The sequence below is a fragment of the Crotalus tigris genome, unplaced genomic scaffold, assembly GCF_016545835.1.
Source record: "Crotalus tigris isolate CLP2741 ecotype Arizona unplaced genomic scaffold, ASM1654583v1 scf7180000021160.8983255:1529534, whole genome shotgun sequence".
NCBI classification, from domain to species: Eukaryota; Metazoa; Chordata; class Lepidosauria; order Squamata; family Viperidae; genus Crotalus; species Crotalus tigris.
Window position 1 is genome coordinate 42,501 of NW_024098373.1, and position 20,559 is coordinate 63,059.

Genomic DNA, 20,559 nt, shown 5'->3' on the forward strand with positions numbered 1-20,559 from the left:
GGAGAGAGAGGAGGAGGAGGAGGAGGAGTGGTGGTGTCAGGCCAGCTGGCCAGGTGAGCAGAAAATTGGAGAGAGTGGGAGGGGGGGAGGAAGAGAAAGAGAGGGAGAGAGGGGAGGGAAGGAGGGAGGGAGGGAGGGAGGGAGGGAGAGAGAGAGAGAGAGAGAGAATTCATACACAGCAGCCTGTGTTTCTTTTTAATTAAACTCTTCAATTAAGCCTCTTCCTCCGGTGTGCATCAGTGTTTTCTTCTCTGTGGGAAACGGGCCCAAGTGGCTCTTTGAGTGTTTAAGGTTGCTGACCCCTGCCCTATACCATTTCAGACAAGTGACTGCCCAATCTTTTCTTGAAAATCTCCAGTGATGGAGCGCCCACAATTCCTGGTGGCAAACTGTTCCACTGGTTAATTGTCCTCACTGTCAGGAAGTTTCTCCTTCATTCCAGGTTGCTTCTCTCTCTTTGGTCAGTTTCCAACCATTGTTTCTTGTTCTTCCCTCAGATGCTTTGGGGAATAATGTGACCCCCTCTTCCTTGTAGCAGCCCCTCAAATACTGGAGCACTGCTATCATGTCTTCCCTATTTCTTCTTTTCTTTAGACTAGCCAAACCCAAATCCCACAGCCATTCATTGTATGTTTTGGTCTCCAGACCTTTGATCATCTTAATTGCTCTTCTCCGCTTCTGGACTTTTATACTCAAAACAGAAAACAATGAAACTTGGAGATCTTGAAGGCTAGAATGACTTTGTTGTTAATCGGCTAGAAATATTCAGAAATGTCAAGCAAAAAGTTAAGGGGGTTACTTTTAGGTATTCTGCCGCCCTGAAAAAAGTTTGAAATCACTATTTTTTTTCTTCCTCTCCCCCCTCCTTTTTTTCTCTGCATCTTCTTTCTTCTTTAACTTTTTTCCCACTTGAGCAAGGGGTTGGACTAGAAGACCTCTAAGACCTTTTATTATACTGTTATTTTTCCAATTTTCACGTTTCATATTTTATTTTAGATAAAATAGGTTAAAAGCATCTAAAGATATGTATGTAGGCCATGTTAAGGAAGGACAAGGGACAAGAAAACTGCCAAGAGAAAAAAGGCCAGGACGGAACAAAACACCGACTTGGTAATTACAGATTAGAATTAATTTTCTGCAAAATGCAGATGTCCTGTTTATAAAATTAATTGATCCCTAATGGCACCAGGCTGATTTGACGGTCTTTTATTAACATCCGTGCACATGTTATTAGTCTCCTGCCTTCCGGCAGAATTAGACAAAAAGAGAAGAAGAAAAAAAAACGAGGCAAAGATGGGATGATTAAGAAAAGAGGCAGCTTGGATGAGAAAGGCAGGAAAAAGCGGGAGAGTCCAAATCTGGATGGAGATGAACGAAGGAGAGTAACAAGAAAGAGGAAAAGCATTATTCTCCAAAGTGCCTGAAGGCAGGACAAGAAGCAACGGATGGAAACTCATCAAGGAGAGAAGCAACCTAGAACTAAGGAGAAACTTCCTGAAAGTGAGAACAATTAACCAGTGGAACAGCTTGCCTCCAGAAGCTGTGAAAGCTCCAACACTGGATGTTTTTAAGAAGAGACTGGACAGCCATTTGTCCGAAATGGTATAGGGTTTCCTGCCTGAGCAGGGGGTTGGACTAGATGACCTCCAAGGTCCCTTCCAACTCTATTCTGTTGTGTTCTGTTCCGTTCCGTTCCATATTCTCTATTCCATTCCATTCCATTCTATTCTATTTCTATTCTATTCTATTCCACTCCATATTTTTATTCTATTCTATTCTATTCTATTCTATTCTATTCTATTCTATTCTATTGCATCCCATCCCATCCCATTCCATATTTTCTATTCTATTCTATTCTATTCTATTCTATTCTATTCTATTCTATTCTATTCTATTCCATTCCATTTTTTCTATTCTATTCTATTCTATTCTATTCCATTCCATATTTTCTATTCTATTCTATTCTATTCTATTCTATTCCATTCCATTCCATTCCATTCCATTTTTTCTATTCTATTCTATTCTATTCTATTCTATTCTATTCTATTCTATTCTATTCTATTCTATTCTATTCTATTCTATATTTTCTATTCCATTCCATTCCATTCCTCTATTATATTTCTATTTCTATTCTTTGAAAAAACAGCAGCTCATAAAATGCTGAAGGTCACACTTTTTTGATAAAGGCAGGAAACAAAAACAGCTTTGCTTTTAATATTGATATCAGCCCTTCGTGGTAGGGCAGATCAAAAAACAAACTCCACGAGTGGCTAGAATTAAACTCTACTGATATCAAGTCCAGGAACAGCTTTGCCTTCAGAAGTTGTGGGTGCTCCATCACTGGAGTCTTTTAAGAAAGGACTGGACAGCCACTAGTCTGAAATGGTGTAAGGTTCCCTGCTTCAGCAGGGGGTTGGACTAGATGACCTCCAAGGTCCCTTCCGACTCTGTCCTGTTATTCTGTTAAACTCACTCACCCTGAAACCAAAAATTCATCCCCAGCAGAAATTGTCAATGAATTGTAACAGAAGGCGACGGGTTAAATTCAGGTAGACCTCAACTTACAAAGGATTCGTTTGAAGTTACGACGACACTGGAAAACATGACTTAGGGCCAGTCCTCACACTTACGACCTCCGCGGCATCCCTGTCGGCACGTGATCAAAATTGGAGCGACCAGCATTTATTTATGACAGTTATACTGTCCCCGGGGTCATCACGATCTATGACCTTCCCAGCTGGCTTCTCGCAAAGAAAGTCAATGGGGGATGCTGGATTCACTTTATGACCCTGTGATTCACTTAACAACGGCAGTGATTTGCATAACCACTGTGTCCCAAAAAAAAAAAAGGTCATAAAATTGTGGGCGACCCGCTTAAAAGCTGCCTTGCTTAGCAACAGAAATTCTGGCTCCAGTTGAGGTCGTGAGGGCTATCTGTGTACCTGGGGAACAATCCTACCAAATCACCCAATGAATCAAATCAAATTAGGATTAATGTCCTGAGCCCAGTGGCGAAAAAGGCGGCACTCCAAGTATAGCAATCTCCTGAAAAAGGAAGGAACCCACCGTGGCTTTCCAAGAGAATCTCTTCTTACTGCCATCAAATGCTGAGTCAATAGTCCAACAATGCTGCTTCTAACAACTTGTTTCCAGGAAGCTCACAAGTGGGATACAAAAAGACAGACACACGGTTTGGCTGGCTATCTATCCAGCTTGGAGCTGGAATTCAAAAGTCTTCTGCCTCTAAGCAGAAGCTTCCTTCCTTCTTTCCTTTCTTCCTTCCTTCCTCACATCCTCTTTTCCTTCCTTCCTCCTTACGCACTCACTTTTCCTTTGTTCCTTGGTTCCTTTCGTCCCTCCCTTGTTCACTAACTTTCCTTCCTTTCTTCCTCTTGACTTTTTCTTCCTTTCTTCCTCCCTCACTTTCCTTCCTTCCTTTCTCACTAACTTTCCTTCCTTCCTTCCTTCCTTCTTTCCTCCCTCCCTTCCTCTTTCCTTCCTCCCTCCTCCCTAACCTTCCTTCCTTTCCTCCCTCCTCATTCCCACCTTCCTTCCTTCTTTCCTTTCTTTTTTCCTTCCTCACATCCTTTTTTCCTTCCTTCCTCCTTACGCACTCACTTTTCCTTTGTTCCTTGGTTCCTTTCATCCCTCCCTTCTTCACTAACTTTCCTTCCTTTCTTCCTCTGAATTTTTCTTCCTTCCTTCTTCCTTCCTCCCTCACTTTCCTTCCTTCCTTTCTCACTAACTTTCCTTCCTTCCTTCTTTCCTCCCTCCCTTCCTAACTTTCCTTCCTCCCTTCCTAACCTTCCTTCCTTTCCCCCTTCATTCCCACCTTCCTTCCTTCTTTCCTTCCTTCCCTTCCTTTCCTCCCTCCCTCCCTCACTAACCTTCCTTCCTTCCTTCCTTTCCTTCCTTTCTTTCTTTCTTTCTTTCTTTCCTTCCTCCCTCCCTCCCTCCCTCCCTCCCCATCTCCAAATGGCTGGAACATCTAGGAAATGGATGAATTTTGGACGGGGCCAAGTTAGGGAAGGCTCTTTCACCAATTCATCTCCTCTTTTTCTGGGCCCAACCTTGAAGATGTCCATTCGTCCAAGGCGCGCGTTGGGAAGAGGAAGAGGAAGAGAAGCAAACCAGACAAAAGGGGGCTACTGCAACTGAAACCTTGGGGGTTTCAAACCGAAGGGGCTTCTGTTCCTCCCAGTGGTAAGAAAGACCCCCTCCTCACACACCCCCTGCACAAACAAAGGGAAATGTTCAGGGCTGTTTATTTACTTGCACTGACAGAAAAGGACGGTCAGGCTTGAATGCTATTCATTCACGATTTCTGAATGAATCCTTTGCCTACAAAGGATGCTATTCAGCATAACAGGAGGTGTTCTTTCTTTCTTTCTTTCTTTCTTTCTTTCTTTCTTTCCTTCCTTTCTTTCTTTCTTTCTTTCTTTTGGTGGCTAAATATGTCTAAATATGTTTGGCCAGAGGATCCTGGCTGGGCTGCTAAGTCACAAGATAGTCTGTTTTCCTCAAGAAATGAACTCATCGCAGGTGGCCACTATGGAAGCAAACAAGCATTTAGCTTTAAAGGTTACGTAGCTGCAGCCTCTTCATTCAGAAAAAAACTTAGTTACCCCAAATTAGGAGCCTTCAGATGACTGGACTGACTGGACTGGACTGGACTGAACCAGACTGGATTAGACTAGACTAGTCATAAAGGGGCCATAGTTCCCCCATGCTGGCTGAGGAATTCTGGGAGTTGAAGTCCACAAGTCATGAGGGGGCCACAGTTCCCTCATGCTGGCTGAGGAATTCTGGGAGTTGAAGTCTGCAAGTCATAAAAGGGCCATAGTTCCCCCATGCTGGCTGAGGAATTCTGGGAGTTGAAGTCCACAAGTCATGAGGGGGCCACAGTTCCCTCATGCTGGCTCAGGAATTCTGGGAGTTGAAGTCCACAAGTCATGAGGGGGCCATAGTTCCCCCATGCTGGCTGAGGAATTCTGGAAGTTGAAGTCCACGAGTCATGAAGGGGCCAAGTTTGAAGACCCCTGCACTAGACGATAAATACCTGATTTTATTTAAACTATGTAAGGGAAACTAGGAACGCTTGCCCAAGTTTCAACAAGTTTCAACCAACAACAACAACGCGAACAGCATTCCAGTGGCTCTTCTCAATTTTAGGTAGCAGATGTTTCTGCTCTGTCAAAATTTATCGTGTAGATTTTGGAGGCTTCACTTTCCAAAAACAAAAACAGCCCGTTCCAAAGCACAGCTGGAACCGCTAGAACAACACAAACAAAGCTGCTGCGACATTTCTTTTTAATGGACCTGAGAGTCAGGATTCCTTTTATCAAAACAAGGCTGTTTTTAAAAAAAAAAAAAAAAAAAAATCTGTCCTATTTCAAAAGATTGCTATACGCCTGGGGTAGGCCACTAGGCCCCTTTATGACCTGTGGACTTCAACTCCCAGAATTCCTGGGCCAGCCAACATGGCTGGGGTAGGCCACTAGGCCCCTTTATGACCTGTGGACTTCAACTCCCAGAATTCCTGGGCCAGCCAACATGGCTGGGGTAGGCCACTAGGCCCCTTTATGACCTGTGGACTTCAACTCCCAGAATTCCTGGGCCAGCCAACATGGCTGGGGTAGGCCACTAGCCCCTTTATGACCTGTGGACTTCAACTTCCAGAATTCCTGGGCCAGCCAACATGGCTGGAGTAAGCCACTAGGCCCCTTTATGATCTGTGGACTTCAACTTCCAGAATTCCTGAGCCAGCCCTGGTTGCCCACCCCTGCTATACACTTTTAAGAGAGCCAGGATGGTATAACATAAAATATTTCTCGACTTGACACCGGTTGCTCCAAGTTTATGAAGGTCCCCCCAAAAGCTACAGATGACTCCATTTCAATATTTCCCGGTTTCCAGCCAAAATACGCCCATCGGGTAAAACTGATTCATTTAACAACCTGGGTTCACTTAATGACCTCTATAAAAATGCCCCAAAATAGAATCCGGTCACACATGACACCTCAGTTTATGATGGCTGGGATTGATGACCCTAATTCCCTAAGGGCTACTATAATCGTTTTTAAGGTACCAGGCTCGGAACTATGAGGCACCGAGTTCTAATCCTGCCTTAGGCACAAAGCGTGCTTTGGGAGACCATGAGGCAGGCTCTCTCTTTCAGCCCCGGGAATAAGAAAGAGGCCAGGGCACAACGCTTCCAAAAATGTGGCCAAGAAAACCGCAGGGATTAGCCCAGGCAGGTGCCAGGAGACTTGAAGGCACACCTGCACACCCACAACCTCACTCTTAACCACAAGATAAACTCAAAACATATCAGGGTAAATAAACAAAACATCAGAGAAAGTGACATGGAGAAATTCACATCTAGGAACGTAACGTGAACAGGTGTATAAAGCATTAGGACAGTGGGGGTTTTTTGAACCTCGGAAACTTTTGAACCTTAGCAACTTTAAGATGGGTGGACTTCAACTCCCAGAATTCCCCAGCCAGCCACCCCATCTTAAAGTTGCTGCAGTTCAGATTTATTTATTTAGCCTACGGCAGGGGTAGGCAACCTTGGCTCTTTTATGACTCGTGGACTTCAACTCCCAGAATTCCTGAGCCAGCATGGCTCAGCTTGGAAACCTCTCCTTTTTCCCTCAGTATGGCTGGCTCAGGAATTCTGGGAGTTGAAGTCCATGAGTCATAAAAGAGCCAAGGTTGCCTACCCCTGGCCTACGGCATATCATATGTGGAATAGCAATATCTATATATCTACCTCTACCTCTACCTCTGTCTGTCTGTCTGTCTGTCTCTCTCTCTCTCTCTCTCTCCACACACACACACACACACACACACACACACACACACAAACACATTTCATCCAGAATAGTAAACACAATAAAATATAAATGTTAAAAAGATCAATGACCAAATGCTAATGTGTAGGCCACGGGTAGGCAACCTTGGCTCTTTTATGACTCGGGGAAAGGGAGAGGTTTCCAAGCTGAGCCATGCTGGCTCAGGAATTCTGGGAGTTGAAGTCCACAAGTCACAAAAGAGCCAAGGCTGCCTACCCCTGTCCTAAGTTCTCCTGTGACCCTCCTAGGCAACCTTGGCCCCTTCATGACTCGTGGACTTCAACTCCCAGAATTCCCGAGCCAGTATGGCTCAGCATGGAAACCTCTCCCTTTCCCCTCAGCATGGCTGGCTCAGGAATTCTGGGAGTTGAAGTCCACCAGTCATAAAAGAGCCAAGATTGCCTACCCCTGGTCTAGGAGGCTCACCGCTTAGAACAGGAGGACTTAGGACAGGGGTAGGCAACCTTGGCTCTTTTATGACTCGGGGACTTCAACTCCCAGAATTCCTGAGCCAGCATGGGTAAGCATGGAACCTCTCCCTTTCCCCTCAGCATGGCTGGCTCAGGAATTCTGGGATTGAAGTCCACCAGTTATAAAAGAACCAAGGTTGCCTATCCCTGGTCTAAGCCATCTAACCATTGAAGCACAGCATCGTTTATACACACACACACCAATCCAGTAAGCTTACAGGCCAGTTTGACAAGGGATAATGCAATCACCCTGAAGGGAGGATACTAAGCCCCATTTATACAGAGAGTCTCGGCAGACATTGTGTGAGCTGCGAATCCTATTCAGGATTGTCGATTGCTGAGGTGGTACAGGTAGTCCTCAACTTACAACAGTTCATTCAGTGACCATTCAAAGTTACAACATCACTGGGGGGAAAAAGTGACTTATGACCATTTTCCACATTTAAGCCTGTTGCAAGCATCCCCACATGGTGATGTGATCAAAGATGAGAAGCTTGGCCACTGGCTCATATTTATGATGGTTTGCAGTATCCTGGGGGTCACGTTGATCCCCTTTTGTTTCCTCATTGACAAGCATGTAACTAACGTAAGAACTGCAGTGGTTCCCTTAACAACTGTGTCAGGGATGTGGTAAAATGGGGGGAAAAAACTCACGTAACAAACGTCTCGCTTAGCAACATAGATTTTGGCCTCGCTTGTAGTCATAAGCAGAGTTCAAAATAGGAGGGTCAGAGATACGTCTTGATATCAGTCAGGCAAGCATGCAAATGGCCTTGCATGTCCTGAACCAAACAGGAAGCACAACTGCTCTCCTGAAGCTACTACCTGTCTTTCCCGAAAAATATATCTTTTTTTGCCTCCAAAAGAAGCACCAGGTCTTATTTTCCGGGTAGGCCTTACCTCACCTCTGGCACCAACAGCCCCACCCAGCCGGTCCACTTCTTCTGGAGCCAAAGTTCTGCAGCTGCACTCGGGCCTGCATTTTGCAGTCAGGCCTTTTTGGAAGGCTAAGCCAGGGCTTTTCAACCGGTGGTACGGGTACCACCTGTGGTACATTGGCACTGGCAGGTGGTACGCGAGCATCCTAGAAAAGTGGTAGCGGGGGAGGGGAATGAGCTGAACCGGAAGCAGCACCGCACAAGCTTGAGCGAGAGACGGCTGGAGCTGCAGGGCTGTCAGGGCTCAGCGGAAGTGGCAGGATCAGCGTCGGGCTCCAGCTGGAGCTCGGCGCTGATTCTGGTGCTTCTGCTGAGCCCAGAAGAAGTGCCGATCAGCTGGAATGTTGCAGCCTCTCCAGGGTCTTGTGATTTACATTCAGATGCTTGGCAACCGATTCATATTTATGACGGTCACAGTGCCCCAGGGTCATGTGAAGGGACCAAAACCTGCTGCAACCACCCAGCAGACAGGAGGGAATAAAAACCAAACACCCCCCCCACCCCACCCCCGCTGCCAATCCTCAACAGAAATGCTCACAACAATGAAAACCTCGGACAGGAGGAAGAGCGCCGACAGGAGGGCAGGCAGTGTCTTGCTCGGCTGTGCCTTGGGGGGCACTTTTTTCAGTGCCATTGTAACTTCAAACAGTCACTAAACGAACTGTTGTAAGTCAAGGACTACCTGTACTTTATCACTTGTTTCCCTCTTTTTTTGGGGGTCATCAAGTTTTTGATACCTTGCTAGGTGACTGGTGGTACTTGGATGTTGCCATATCCTAAAAGTGGTACAATGGGTGAAAAGATTGAAAAGCCCTGACCTAAGCAGCCAAGTACCCAGCTATGGATTCAACCCATAGCTCGGTCCTTGGCTGCAGATCTCTTGCAAAATGGAGCCACGGACTGAATCCATAGCTTGGTTCTCAGCTGCAGAGGCCTACTGGAAACCCCAATGACTGAGAAACACAGGCCTGGCTGCAGAAGAGGCCTCAGAAGAAGTGGGCCGGTGAGGAGAGGCCTGGCTGCAAGATAAGTGGGTGTGGGACGCATGGGGCAGATCCACCTCCCCACCCCTGCCCTAGCTTGCTTTTTAAGTCTGTGCCTCACCCCAAAACTAGGGCTTATTTTGGGGGGTAGGACTTATATTAGGCCCACCCTCCCCGCAAAAAACTCAAGCTAGGGTTTATTTTCAGGGTAGGCCTTACTTTCAGGAAAACAGGAGTATCAGTCACACCAGAAAGTAAAACCAATCCCAGCCTCACCCATCCCCGAGTCCTTTTTGGTGCCGTCCGAAATGATATCCACGTGGTCGCTGTCCACGTCGTAACTGAAGAAATCGTTCAAGTAGGTTTTCGACCTTTGCCCGCCAAACATGTACAGACAACGGTTTTTCTAAAAAGGGAAGAAAAAGGAAGATACGCTGTCAATTGCACCCAGCTTTCAAGGTATGGTTTTAGAACTGGGGTCCCCAACCCCCAATAACATGGACCGGTATCGGGCCGTGGCATGCCAGCAACCGGTCCGCACAAACAAGCAAAGCCCCATCCGCGGGATGCAGGCAGCACACAAAACCACGCAACCTCCGGTCTGCGGGAAAACCTGTCTCCGCGGAACCGGTCCTTGGTGCCCAAAAGGTTGTTTTAGAAGACAGGTAAGTCCTCAACGTACAACCACAACAGAGCCCCAGAATTACGGACGTTAAGCGGCTGCTGTCGTTAAGCAAAGTACCCAAGACCGTCCTTACTGAATGGAATAACATGCAGTGTCCTATTCTGGATTGGACGTCTTCAGGGCCGGCATTACACGAATCTTCTCGCAAGAGTTTCCATAGCCGACACTGACAGTCAAAAGCAAAGAGGCCGCTGAATTGGGGCTCGCTGGCTCGGCTGTCGTCCACACTGCCGTTGCAGGTCAAAATCCTACCCCCGAAGGTGTAGATCATGTGTTTCTCTGAATCCATACACATCTGCAACAGATGGAAGGCATTTCCAGTAAAAGTCACACAAGTGATAGGGTAACGTGAAAAAAAGAGTGGTGGTTTTAGAGCGAGAGAGAGAGGTGGACAGAGAAATAGAGAGCAAGATAAGTAGGTGATAGAAAGAAAGATGATAGATAGATAGATAGATAGATAGATAGATAGATAGATAGATAGATAGATAGATAGATAGATGATAAATATAGGTAGAGATTTAGATAGATAGATAGATAGATAGATAGATAGATAGATAGATAGATAGATAGATAGATAGACAGACAGATAAATATAGGTAGAGATTGAGATAGATATAGGTAGGTAGGTAGGTAGGTAGGTAGGTAGGTAGGTAGGTAGGTAGGTAGGTAGGTAGATAGATAGATAGATAGATAGATAGATAGATAGATAGATAGATAGGAGACAGGCAGATGATAAATATAGGTAGAGATTGAGATAGATAGATAGATAGATAGATAGATAGATAGATAGATAGAGAGACAGAGAGAGAGACAGACAGACAGACGATAAATATAGGTTGAGATAGAGATAGAGAGATAGAGAGAGACAGACAGACAGAAAGACACAGACAGACAGACAGACAATAAATATAGGTAGAGATTGAGATAGATATAGGTAGGTAGGTAGGTAGGTAGGTAAGTAGGTAGGTAGATACACAGACAGACAGACACAGATGATAAATATAGGTAGAGATTGAGATAGATATAGGTAGGTAGGTAGGTAGGTAGGTAGGTAGGTAGGTCGGTCGGTAGGTAGGTAGGAGGTAGGTAGGTAGATAAGACAGACAGACAGATAGATATATCTTTAAATCAGGGCTTGGGTCCAAACCTTGACAACTTTAAGACTTGTGGACTTCAACTCCCAGAATCCCCCACCTCTCTGGGTGTTGAAGTCCACAGGTCTTAAATTTGCCAAGGTTGAGAAAAAGAGTTATCGACATTTTATTTTTTTAAACTCTTCTTTCCCATCTGTTTTCTTACATACATAAACGCAAACATACGCTAACTTTTCTCTATGCATTTTTCTTTATATTCTTTGAACTTTTTTCCTTCCCTCTGTTCAAAGGTCCTTTTACAGTTTCCTCTTTTCAGCCCACTCTTTCTTGTCAAGCTTTTAATATTTTGACTTCACCACATTTTCTCCCAGGGACATCAATCTGATTTAAACCTCAGCTTAAAAAAAAAAAAAGTGGTCGGATAGATCTCTCAGAAAGCGAAGAAGAGAAAAAGAAAACTCTTTTTCTGGATGGAAACTGTAATTCTTTTTGTAAAAAAAAAGAAGCAAAACCTGCCCGCTGTGATGAAAAAAAAATCTAATTATATCAAATATAAACACTCCCCACTGATTCCACCTTCCCGTTTCCTGTTGTGTCTTCTACTTCTGATTCTACATTAGATCAAGTTGGTCTTTTAACATAATAGCAGAGTTAAAAGCGGCCTTAGAGGTCATCTAGTCCAACCCCCTGCTCAGGCAGGAAACCCTATACCATTTTGGACAAATGGCTGTCCAGTCTCTTTTTTAAAACTTCCAGTATTGGAGCATCCACAACTTCTGGAGGCAGGTTGTTCCACTGATTAATTGTTCTAACTGTCAGAAAGTTTCTCCTTAGTTCTAGGTTGCTTCTCTCCTTGATGAGTTTCCATCTGTTGCTTCTTGTCCTGCCTTCAGGTGCTTTGGAGAATAGCTTGACTCCCTCTTCTTTGGGGCAGTCCCTTAGATATAGTAACACTGCAATCATGTCACCCTTAGTCCTTCTCTTCATTAAACTAGACATGCCCAATTCATGCAACTGTTCTTCATGTGTTTTAGCCTCCAGTCTCCTAATCATTTTGTTGCTCTTCTCTGCACCCTTTCTAGAGTCTCAGCATCTTTTTTTATATTGTGGCTACCAAAACTGGATGCAGTATTCCAAGCGTGGCCTTACCAAGGCATTGTAAAATGGTATTAACACTTCATATGACTTTGATTTTATCCCTCTGTTAATGCAGCCTACCACTGCGTTGGCTTTTTTGGCAGCTGCAGCCCACGGCTGGCTCCTATTTAAGTGACTCCAAGATCCCTGTACTGGTTCCTAGCTAGCTTAGGAAACTGTGTGTAGAGCAGTGGTTCTCAACCTGTGGGTCGGGACCCCATTTGGGGTCAAACGACCATTTCATGGGGGTCGCCAAACCATGCTGTCCGCCATTTTTTTCCCTTTTCCCTAGCTGTCCTACTCCCTCTTATTGGTGGCCACACCCACTTGGGGGTCACCACAACATGGGGAACTGTATTATGGGGTCACGGCATTAGAAAGGTTGAGAACCACTGGTGTAGAGCAAGTAGCATTTTAAAGGTTAAAATGATGCCCTCTTAAGGGTGGCCTTCTGGGAAATGTAGTTTAGTTGTTACATGGTTATATCTGTGTTCTAATTGGCCACTGGGAGGGTCTTGTGTCTTTATTACGGGACATCCTGTTACGTGCCATGTTTTATTATCTCTCCTCCATGAATCCTAGCCACGTAGCAGCATGTGAGATTTATGAAGATGGAGGAAAATTATTCTCTTTTTACCTGCGTGAATGGAATGAATATGAATCATACAGATGTATCTTCAAGAACTGTGAGTTACTGCTCAGAATTCCTGATCAATAAATATTCTGCATGTTACCATTCCGTCGAGTTATTCTATCTGGATTATGGCCAGAGCAACCGCCTACAATCCAGAATAATCCCTCTTGCACACAGCCTCACTGCAACCCTGGATTTTGCCAGCCTTGAATGACGAATACAAATACTGACTGACCAAAGGTTCCGAATTCTCTTAATCTTAGGGTGTGAATCGCACTGACCTGGTGGTCGAACACAAGCTTGGGGCCTCCATCGGCGGCCGTATCTTCGCTCAGCAACATCCAGGTGTTGGTGTCGATGTCGTAGCGGTAGAAGTCGCTTTTCAGAGATTTGCTGTTCCTCACAGAGGAATCCAGGTAACGTCCCAAGGTGTAGATCTGCCTTCGTTGGATGTCGATGCACATCTTGTGACAGGACCGAGCAGTCGGACCGTTCTGGAGAGCAGAAAGGATGGGAAACGATCTATCTTAAAACGTTTAATTTAAAAATCAACGCAAAATTAAAGCTGGGAAAATCCATAAGGTTATTGATGGTCCAAAAGATGGAATGTTAAAACAAATATAACATCATTGATAAATGTAAGAATGCTAGTAAGTGGCTGAGGGGTAGAATAAGAAGTAGACTAATTTAAACGAGAGACAGTATGTATTAAGGGAAAAAAGAGGAAATATTGGCTGTAATAGTTGGAGATTTGTATTAATAACACCCGTATGTAATGGAATTATTGTAACTCGGACACCACGTTGCTTTTCAAAGATATAATTGTAACATTGGAAAATTAATTATAAAAAATTAAGTTATAAAAAAAAAGATGGGAAACGGGTTAGGCTGGTTCACGGAAAGACCAGGCTTGGGACTGCAGAGAGCGTGGGATTAAGCTGTCTTCCCTCTGTGAAATACTCATGAAGAGGACCTGGGGTTCTTGTATGGTCCTTGACTTACGACAATTGAGCCCAAAATGTCCACTGTTAAGCGAGACAGCTGTTAAATGAGTTTTGCACCACTTTGTTGTGATTCCTCACCAGCCAGTGGACCCGGCAGCTGAGGAATCGGAGGAGGAGGAGGAGGGGCCTGGAGTGACATCAGAGTCAGAGGAAGGCTCTGAGGAGCTCCAAGGCTTACAGTCGGACGAGGAGCCTGGCCCCTCTATTCGCGCTCAGACTGAGACACAGCTGTGCTGGGAGCCTGAGTTGGACAGTGATGAAGAACAGCTGGGACAAATCCCGGATGCACGAATGCTCAGGCAAGAGAAGCGAGTAGGACAGAGGAATGCAATGGGGCGGCTCCAAAGGCAAAGGAGAAGGCATTAGGAAGCCACACCTTGGCTGAATTATAAAAGGGAAGGTGTGGGAGGTGTTTGTGGCCGAAGGCAACCGTTCGTGTTGAGGATCGAGTTTCTGTGAACTGTGTCTGTTGGACGTTGACTCAGATCTCTGAGAATAAAAGGGGTTGGGTTTTTTCTTGTGGTCCCTGCCTCTTTTGTGGAAGAGGGGTTTCTCCTTGTGAGCATAACAAGGACTCACATAGGCTGGGACAGAACACATTTTTTGACCTTTCTTGCCACAGTTGCTAACCGAATCACCGCAGTTGATACGTTAGTAACCCCGCGGTTAAGTCAATCTGGCTTGCCCATTGACTTTGCTTGTCAGAAGGTCGCAACAGATGAACACATGACCTTGGGAACAGCAACCGTCACAAGTACATGCCAGTTGCCGAGCCTCTGAATTTTGACCACGTGACCGTGGGGATGCTACAAAGGTCGTAACTGTAAAAAAACGGTCATAAGTCACATTTTCCAGGGCTGTTCTAACTTTGAAGTCAATGGGGAAGTCAGATTCACTTAAAAGCCTTGGGAACCATTTTAACAACGGCGGTGATTTCACAACTGTGGCAAGAAAGGTCACCAAATGGGGCAAAATTCATCTAACAACTGTGTGGCTTTGCAATGGAAATCTGGGGCTCAAAATGTTGCGTATCTGCATCTGTGCATCTGTAATACACAGTGGTAACATAGCATTTTTAAGCCTTTAAAGCACTAATTAGCAATGTTTGGTTCTACAGGTAGTACAGTTAAGGCCAGCAAGATGCAAGTTTTGAAGTTCGTGAAGTCAGGAGAATTGAACTGAAGGTGCTACTCAAGGAAAGCCCATTTTAAATCCTTCCCAATTCCTAGACCTCCAGATCCTTGCCAGCTACCGTACCGAAGGATTTAATTTAGTGCTTTCTGTGCATAGATATTTGATGAAGCCCAGCAGTTTGCAGGACCCAACTCTCCAATAGGTTCCAAAACTTCTATTAAACATGAGTTGTTGTTTTTTTCCCTTGCTTCATTCTGTTCTGCCAAAGCATCTTTTGTTTATTTTTCAGCAACGGAACAGCCAACTTTTCCATCCACTATTATGAAAGAGGAGGAGGAGGAGAGAAGACGGAAAAAAGGGGACGTGACTTTGTAGTCTCTCAAAATGCCCGAGAAGGAGAATGTGAGAGGGTGACCTCGGGGCTTGCTCACAAGTGTGTTATTTGGGCCAACACCCGGCTTGGATTACGCTGCGCGCTGCTCGGGAGACAAAGACACACTTGCCTCTTTTTCAGTGTCTCTGGATATACACGTCCACTGATTTTCCTTCACACTATATGCCCAGAAGTCAGCCAGGTCTTGCGTCCCATCCCAGCCGCCGAACAGATAAACTGTTTCTGATCAAAACATTAGAAAAAGATATTAGTCTGTGACGTGTGGGGCCACGGTCAGAAAGCTTACTTATACCAAGGCAGAACTTTTTTTTTTTTTTTTCAGAAATTTAAAACACCCTTGGTTTGACATTTCCACGTTAACTCCGAAGGGACTTTCTGCTCAACCAGGACTCAAAAGATGATTGTGTGAGGCTGCATTGTGTGAGGACTAGGAGTGGAGTGAAGGACTAGGAGCGACATGATAGCAGTGTTCCAGTATCTCAGGGGCTGCCCCAAAGAAGAGGCAGTCAAGCTACTCTCCAAAGCCCCTGAAGGCAGGATAAGAAGCAACGGATGGAAACTAATCAAGGAGAGAAGCAACCTAGAACTAAGGAGAAATTTCCTGACAGTTACAACAATTAACCAGTGGAACAATCTGCCTCCAGAAGTTGTGAATGCTCCAACACTGGAAGTTTTAAAGAAGAGATTGGACAGCCATTTGTCTGGTATAGGGTTTCCTGCCTCAGCAGGGGGTTGGATTAGATGACCTCCAAGGTCCCTTCTAACTCTGTTATTTTATTCTGTTCTGTTCCGTTCTGTTCCATTCTGTTCCATTCCATTCTATTCCATTCCATTCCATTCCATTCCATTCTATTCTATTCTATTCTTTCTCTTTGTTTGACTAGATACATCTAGTACCCTTAATCATTGAAAGAAGGAAAGGTTGCTTCAGCTGTCCTACTACAAGTCAGAAATCCTTCACTTAGAAGCAATAAGTGAAGAGACATGTAGCTAAAGATGTAGAATATTCTTTATCCCTCTAATATTGAGAAGGGTAGGAAGAAAGAACAGAAGGGAACTGCCAGGAACACGATAGACTCGGCTGCAGTAGCGATGTGTGCAATGTTGGAATCTGAAGGACCAGGTGGGGGACAGACCTCCAATGTCACTTCCAAACTCTATTATTATTTTTCTAAGCAAAGCCGTGAAGCAACACGCATCCCAAATTACTGATGTAGGATGCAACAGAGCTCCAGGGTGGGGAAATGTGATTTTAAAAAAAGAGAGAACGATCTGGATGTAACCTCTGCTTGCAACAGCTGTAATGGCCAGTATCAGCATCACCACCAAAAGGTTACCTTGGGTCATTAACTGTAATTACCCTGTTTATTCTGGGCACCGAGTAGCCAGTGTTCTTTGCAAAGAGTACATCTCTTTGTGTGCCTAAATTCTCACAGCTTACAAAACCCACATTTACTACAATGGACCAATTGATAACCCAAGGAAGGGGGGAAACGGGTTGGGCACATGCCGCACATCCAATGAGGCCTCAGATAAAAGCATCTTGCAAAGGGCTAGGAAGGGCACACCATTCACAAACAGGAATTAATCCGATGGGGAGCTGGCAGAAGGAAAATCCTCCAGAGTAAACACAGAAGCTCTTAAGATGGCAGAGGAGACAGGCAGGCATGTCTGTTACTCCCCTTATTTTGAAATTACACGCTGAAAGTCTCCGTCCCTCGCCTTCCTAAATGCAGAATTTGTAAAAACTCCCCGTTTTTCAATCTCCCGATTTGATGTGGAGAGGCTGTTCTCTGGAAGTGACAGTGCTATAAATACCAAAAGTTATTTTTGGTCCCTAGTCAAACTTAAGAATCGTGGAACAAAAGCACTCTTGTTAAGAAAGAATTATTTTAAATGCCTGTTTAAATGCCTCTTCGAATGCCTCTTCCCTTGCCATATGTATTCACATTCTTAAAATCGATGTTTTTAAAAGGTCAGAACACGACATCTCAAAAGATCCACCCTAGGTACCCTCATACATTTAGTTTTTATATTCCAGTTTCCAATTTTTCAGGTTTGTTACCCAACTGCCGTTCTTAGAAAGAACTTCTTGTTCTTTTAACACGGAAAGTCATAATTTTGCTTTCAATTTCTTTCTTTCTGTTCTTTCTGAGCTGACGCAGTGAAGGACTGCGGCTGATAAATTTTGTCAAGTTACTTGCAAGTTGCACAATGGATAATCAGAGCTGCTTTGCTGGAACTACAATTGGGAGTTAAGATTTACACGCTGTGCTCAGCAACAATAAACAAACCGTCTTATGGTTTAACATAATGCGCCATTACCTCGAAGACTTGATTTTTTTTAAAAAACAAAATCCAAATTTTAGCTCTCTTCGTGAATTTCCTCACATATGTCATCCCCGTAACAGACTACAGGTAGTCCTTGATTTTATAACCATCGTTTCGTTTAGCGGCCATTCAATTGGGACCAGTTTTTCCATTGCTAATCCAGGTGGTTGTTAAGGGAGGGGCACTCGATTTTACGACCTTTTTTGCCGTCGTTAAGTGAATCATAGGGTCGATAAATGAATCAGGCTCCCCCCATTGACTTTGCTTGTTGAAGCTGGGCGGGGAAGTTGCAAATGGGGGTCATGTGAACAGGACGCTGTAACTGCCCTAAATATATGCGGGTTGCCAAGAGACTGGATTTTGATCCCATGCTCGTGGGGAATGCTACAATGGTCATAAGAGTGAGGACCAGTCATAAGTTATTTATGCCCATGAGCCAGCAGGGTGCAGCAGCAGCCAAAAAAGCCAATACAATCCTGGGTTGTATAAACAGAGGCATAGAATCAAGATCACACGAGGTTATTAGTACCGCTTTATAAAACCCTAGTAAGACCACACCTGGAATACTATAGCCAATTGTGGTCACCATATCACAAAAAAGATGTTGAGAGTTTGGAAAAAGTTCAGAGAAGAGCAACTAAGATGATCCAAGGCCTGGAGACTAAAACATATGAAGAAGGGCTGCGGGACTTGGGTTTGGCTAGTCTAAAGAAAAAAAGAAATAGGGGAGACACGATAACAGTGTTCCAGTATCTGAGGGGCTGCCACAAGGCAGAGGGGGTCATATTATTCTCCAAAGCACCAGAGGGAAGGACAAGAAACAATGGTTGGAAAAGAGAGCAAAGAGAGAAGCAACCTGGAATTAAGGAGAAACTTCCTGACAGTGAGGACAATTAACCAGTGGGACAGCTTGCCTCCAGAAATCGTGGGCGCTCCATCACTGGAGGTTTTTAACAAAAGGCTAGACAGTCACTGGTCTGAGATGGTATAGGTTCTCCTGCTTGAGCAGGGGGCTGGACTAGAAGACCTCCAAGGTCCCTTCCAGTTCTATTCTATTCTATTCAATTCTACTCTACTCTACTCTATTCTACTTTATTGCATGCTGTGGTAACTTGGAAGGATTGCTAAATGAACGTTTGCCAGTTGAGGACTCTGCATCAGCATGTTTCTGCAGCCTTTAACTCTGAAAACTAATATTTGGAACCTCTAATCGTTGGATGAAAAAGATTCTACAGCTGTTCTAGAAAAATCTGCCCTGAAGCAAGTCTGGAGGGGTGTTATTTCCTATCATATTTCTCATGTTGCAATCTCATCATTTTAGAATTCTCAAGTAAAATCTCAGCTCCTATCACACTTTTTATCCACTAGGAGGTGCTTTCCAACTGCATCAGCACCTACTGAAATAATGCCGATGGGGTACAACAATTTAATCCCTCTACACAATCATAACATAAATAAGAGATTTTTAAGAAGAGACTGGACAGTCATTTGTCTGAGATGGTATAGGTTCTCCTGCTCATGCGGGGGCTGGACTAGAAGACCTCCAAGGTCCTATTCTATTCTATTCTATTCTATTCTATTCTATTCTATTCTATTCTATTCTATTCTATTCCAGTCCAGTCCACTCTACTCCACTCCACCTATTCTATTCTATTCTATTCTATTCTATTCCATTCCATTCCATTCCATATTTTCTATTCTATTCTATTTTATTCTATTCTATTCCATTCCATTCTATTCCATATTTTCTATTTTATTCTATTCTATTCCATTCTCTATCTCATTCCATTCCATATTTTCTATTCTATTCTATTCTATTTTATTCTATTTTATTCTATTCTATTCCATTCCATATTTTCTATTCTATTCTATTCCATATTTTCTATTCTATTCTATTCCATTCCATTCCATTCTATTTATTCCATTCCATTCCATATTTTCTATTCTATTCCATTCCATTCCATATTTTCTATTCTATTCTATTCTATTCCATTCCATTCCATATTTTCTATTCTATTCTATCCTATTTATTCTATTTTCTATTCTATTCTATTCTTATTCCATCCCATTCCATTCTCATCCCTGTTTCTTAGCTGAGGGAGCCAGCGTTGTCTGAAGACCTTTTCCATGGTCAAGCGACCAGCATGACAATACACCAAGGCGCACGAGACATTGTTTCTTCCCCATTGAAGTGGTATCTATTTACCTACTCACATTTCCCTGCTTTCGATCTGCTAGATGGGCAGGAGCTGGGGCAAGGAACGGAAGTTCACTCCATCGTGCCGTGCCCGTGTCTCGAACCTGGCCTGCCGGCTTCCCAGCTGCCAAACTCAGCAACTTTAAGTGCTGAGCCATCACGTCCCCTTAAGCCAGTGGTTCTCAACCTTTTTAATGCCGCGACCCCCAACCGGTCGTAAGTCGAGGACTACTCAACCGGTCGTAAGTCGAGGACTACTCAACTGGTGCAGCACCGTTTGCAGACTGGGACTTTTGGCGGGCTCAGCAGGGCAGAGACAGCCTGGACAATTCCTATTGGCTTTCCTATTGGAAAGCCAATAGAATTAGACTCTATTCAAGAGAGTCTATTCTATTGGCTTTCAAAAGCCAATAGAATAAAAGGGAGGAGCACAGCTAAGGAAAAGGGGGAAAAATGGCGGATTGCGTTGTTTGGCGACCCCCGTGAAATGGTCGTTCGACCCCAAATGGGATCCCGACCCCACAGGTTGAGAACCACTGCCTTAAGCGAAAAGCTACCTACGGTTAAATCTGCTTTTGACTATTGATTATGCAATATTATTTTTACTATTGGGGAAAGGGAACATCCAAGTTTCAAGACTCCCACTCTTGAGTCAACAATATTTCCTGTTTATTTGTTTTATTCTGTTTTTTTTATTTATT

General features: G+C 44.2%; 1 protein-coding gene across 4 annotated transcripts in view; it reads right to left on the reverse strand.

Moving 5' to 3' along the window:
• The window catches only part of MKLN1 (muskelin 1), a 99,799-nt gene that overhangs the window by 30,080 nt on the left and 49,160 nt on the right, over positions 1–20,559 (reverse strand). For all 4 annotated transcript variants that reach the window (XR_005559898.1, XM_039369547.1, XM_039369548.1 and 1 more), the window contains 4 exons: positions 15,440–15,552; positions 13,080–13,292; positions 10,007–10,228; positions 9,525–9,654 (listed from right to left, as the gene is read on the reverse strand). Coding sequence is in view for 3 of the 4 variants with exons in the window: in XM_039369547.1 (XP_039225481.1) it covers positions 9,525–9,654; positions 10,007–10,228; positions 13,080–13,292; positions 15,440–15,552 (678 nt within the window). In the remaining variant the exon portion in view is untranslated. The remainder of the gene's footprint in view (positions 1–9,524; positions 9,655–10,006; positions 10,229–13,079; positions 13,293–15,439; positions 15,553–20,559) is intronic.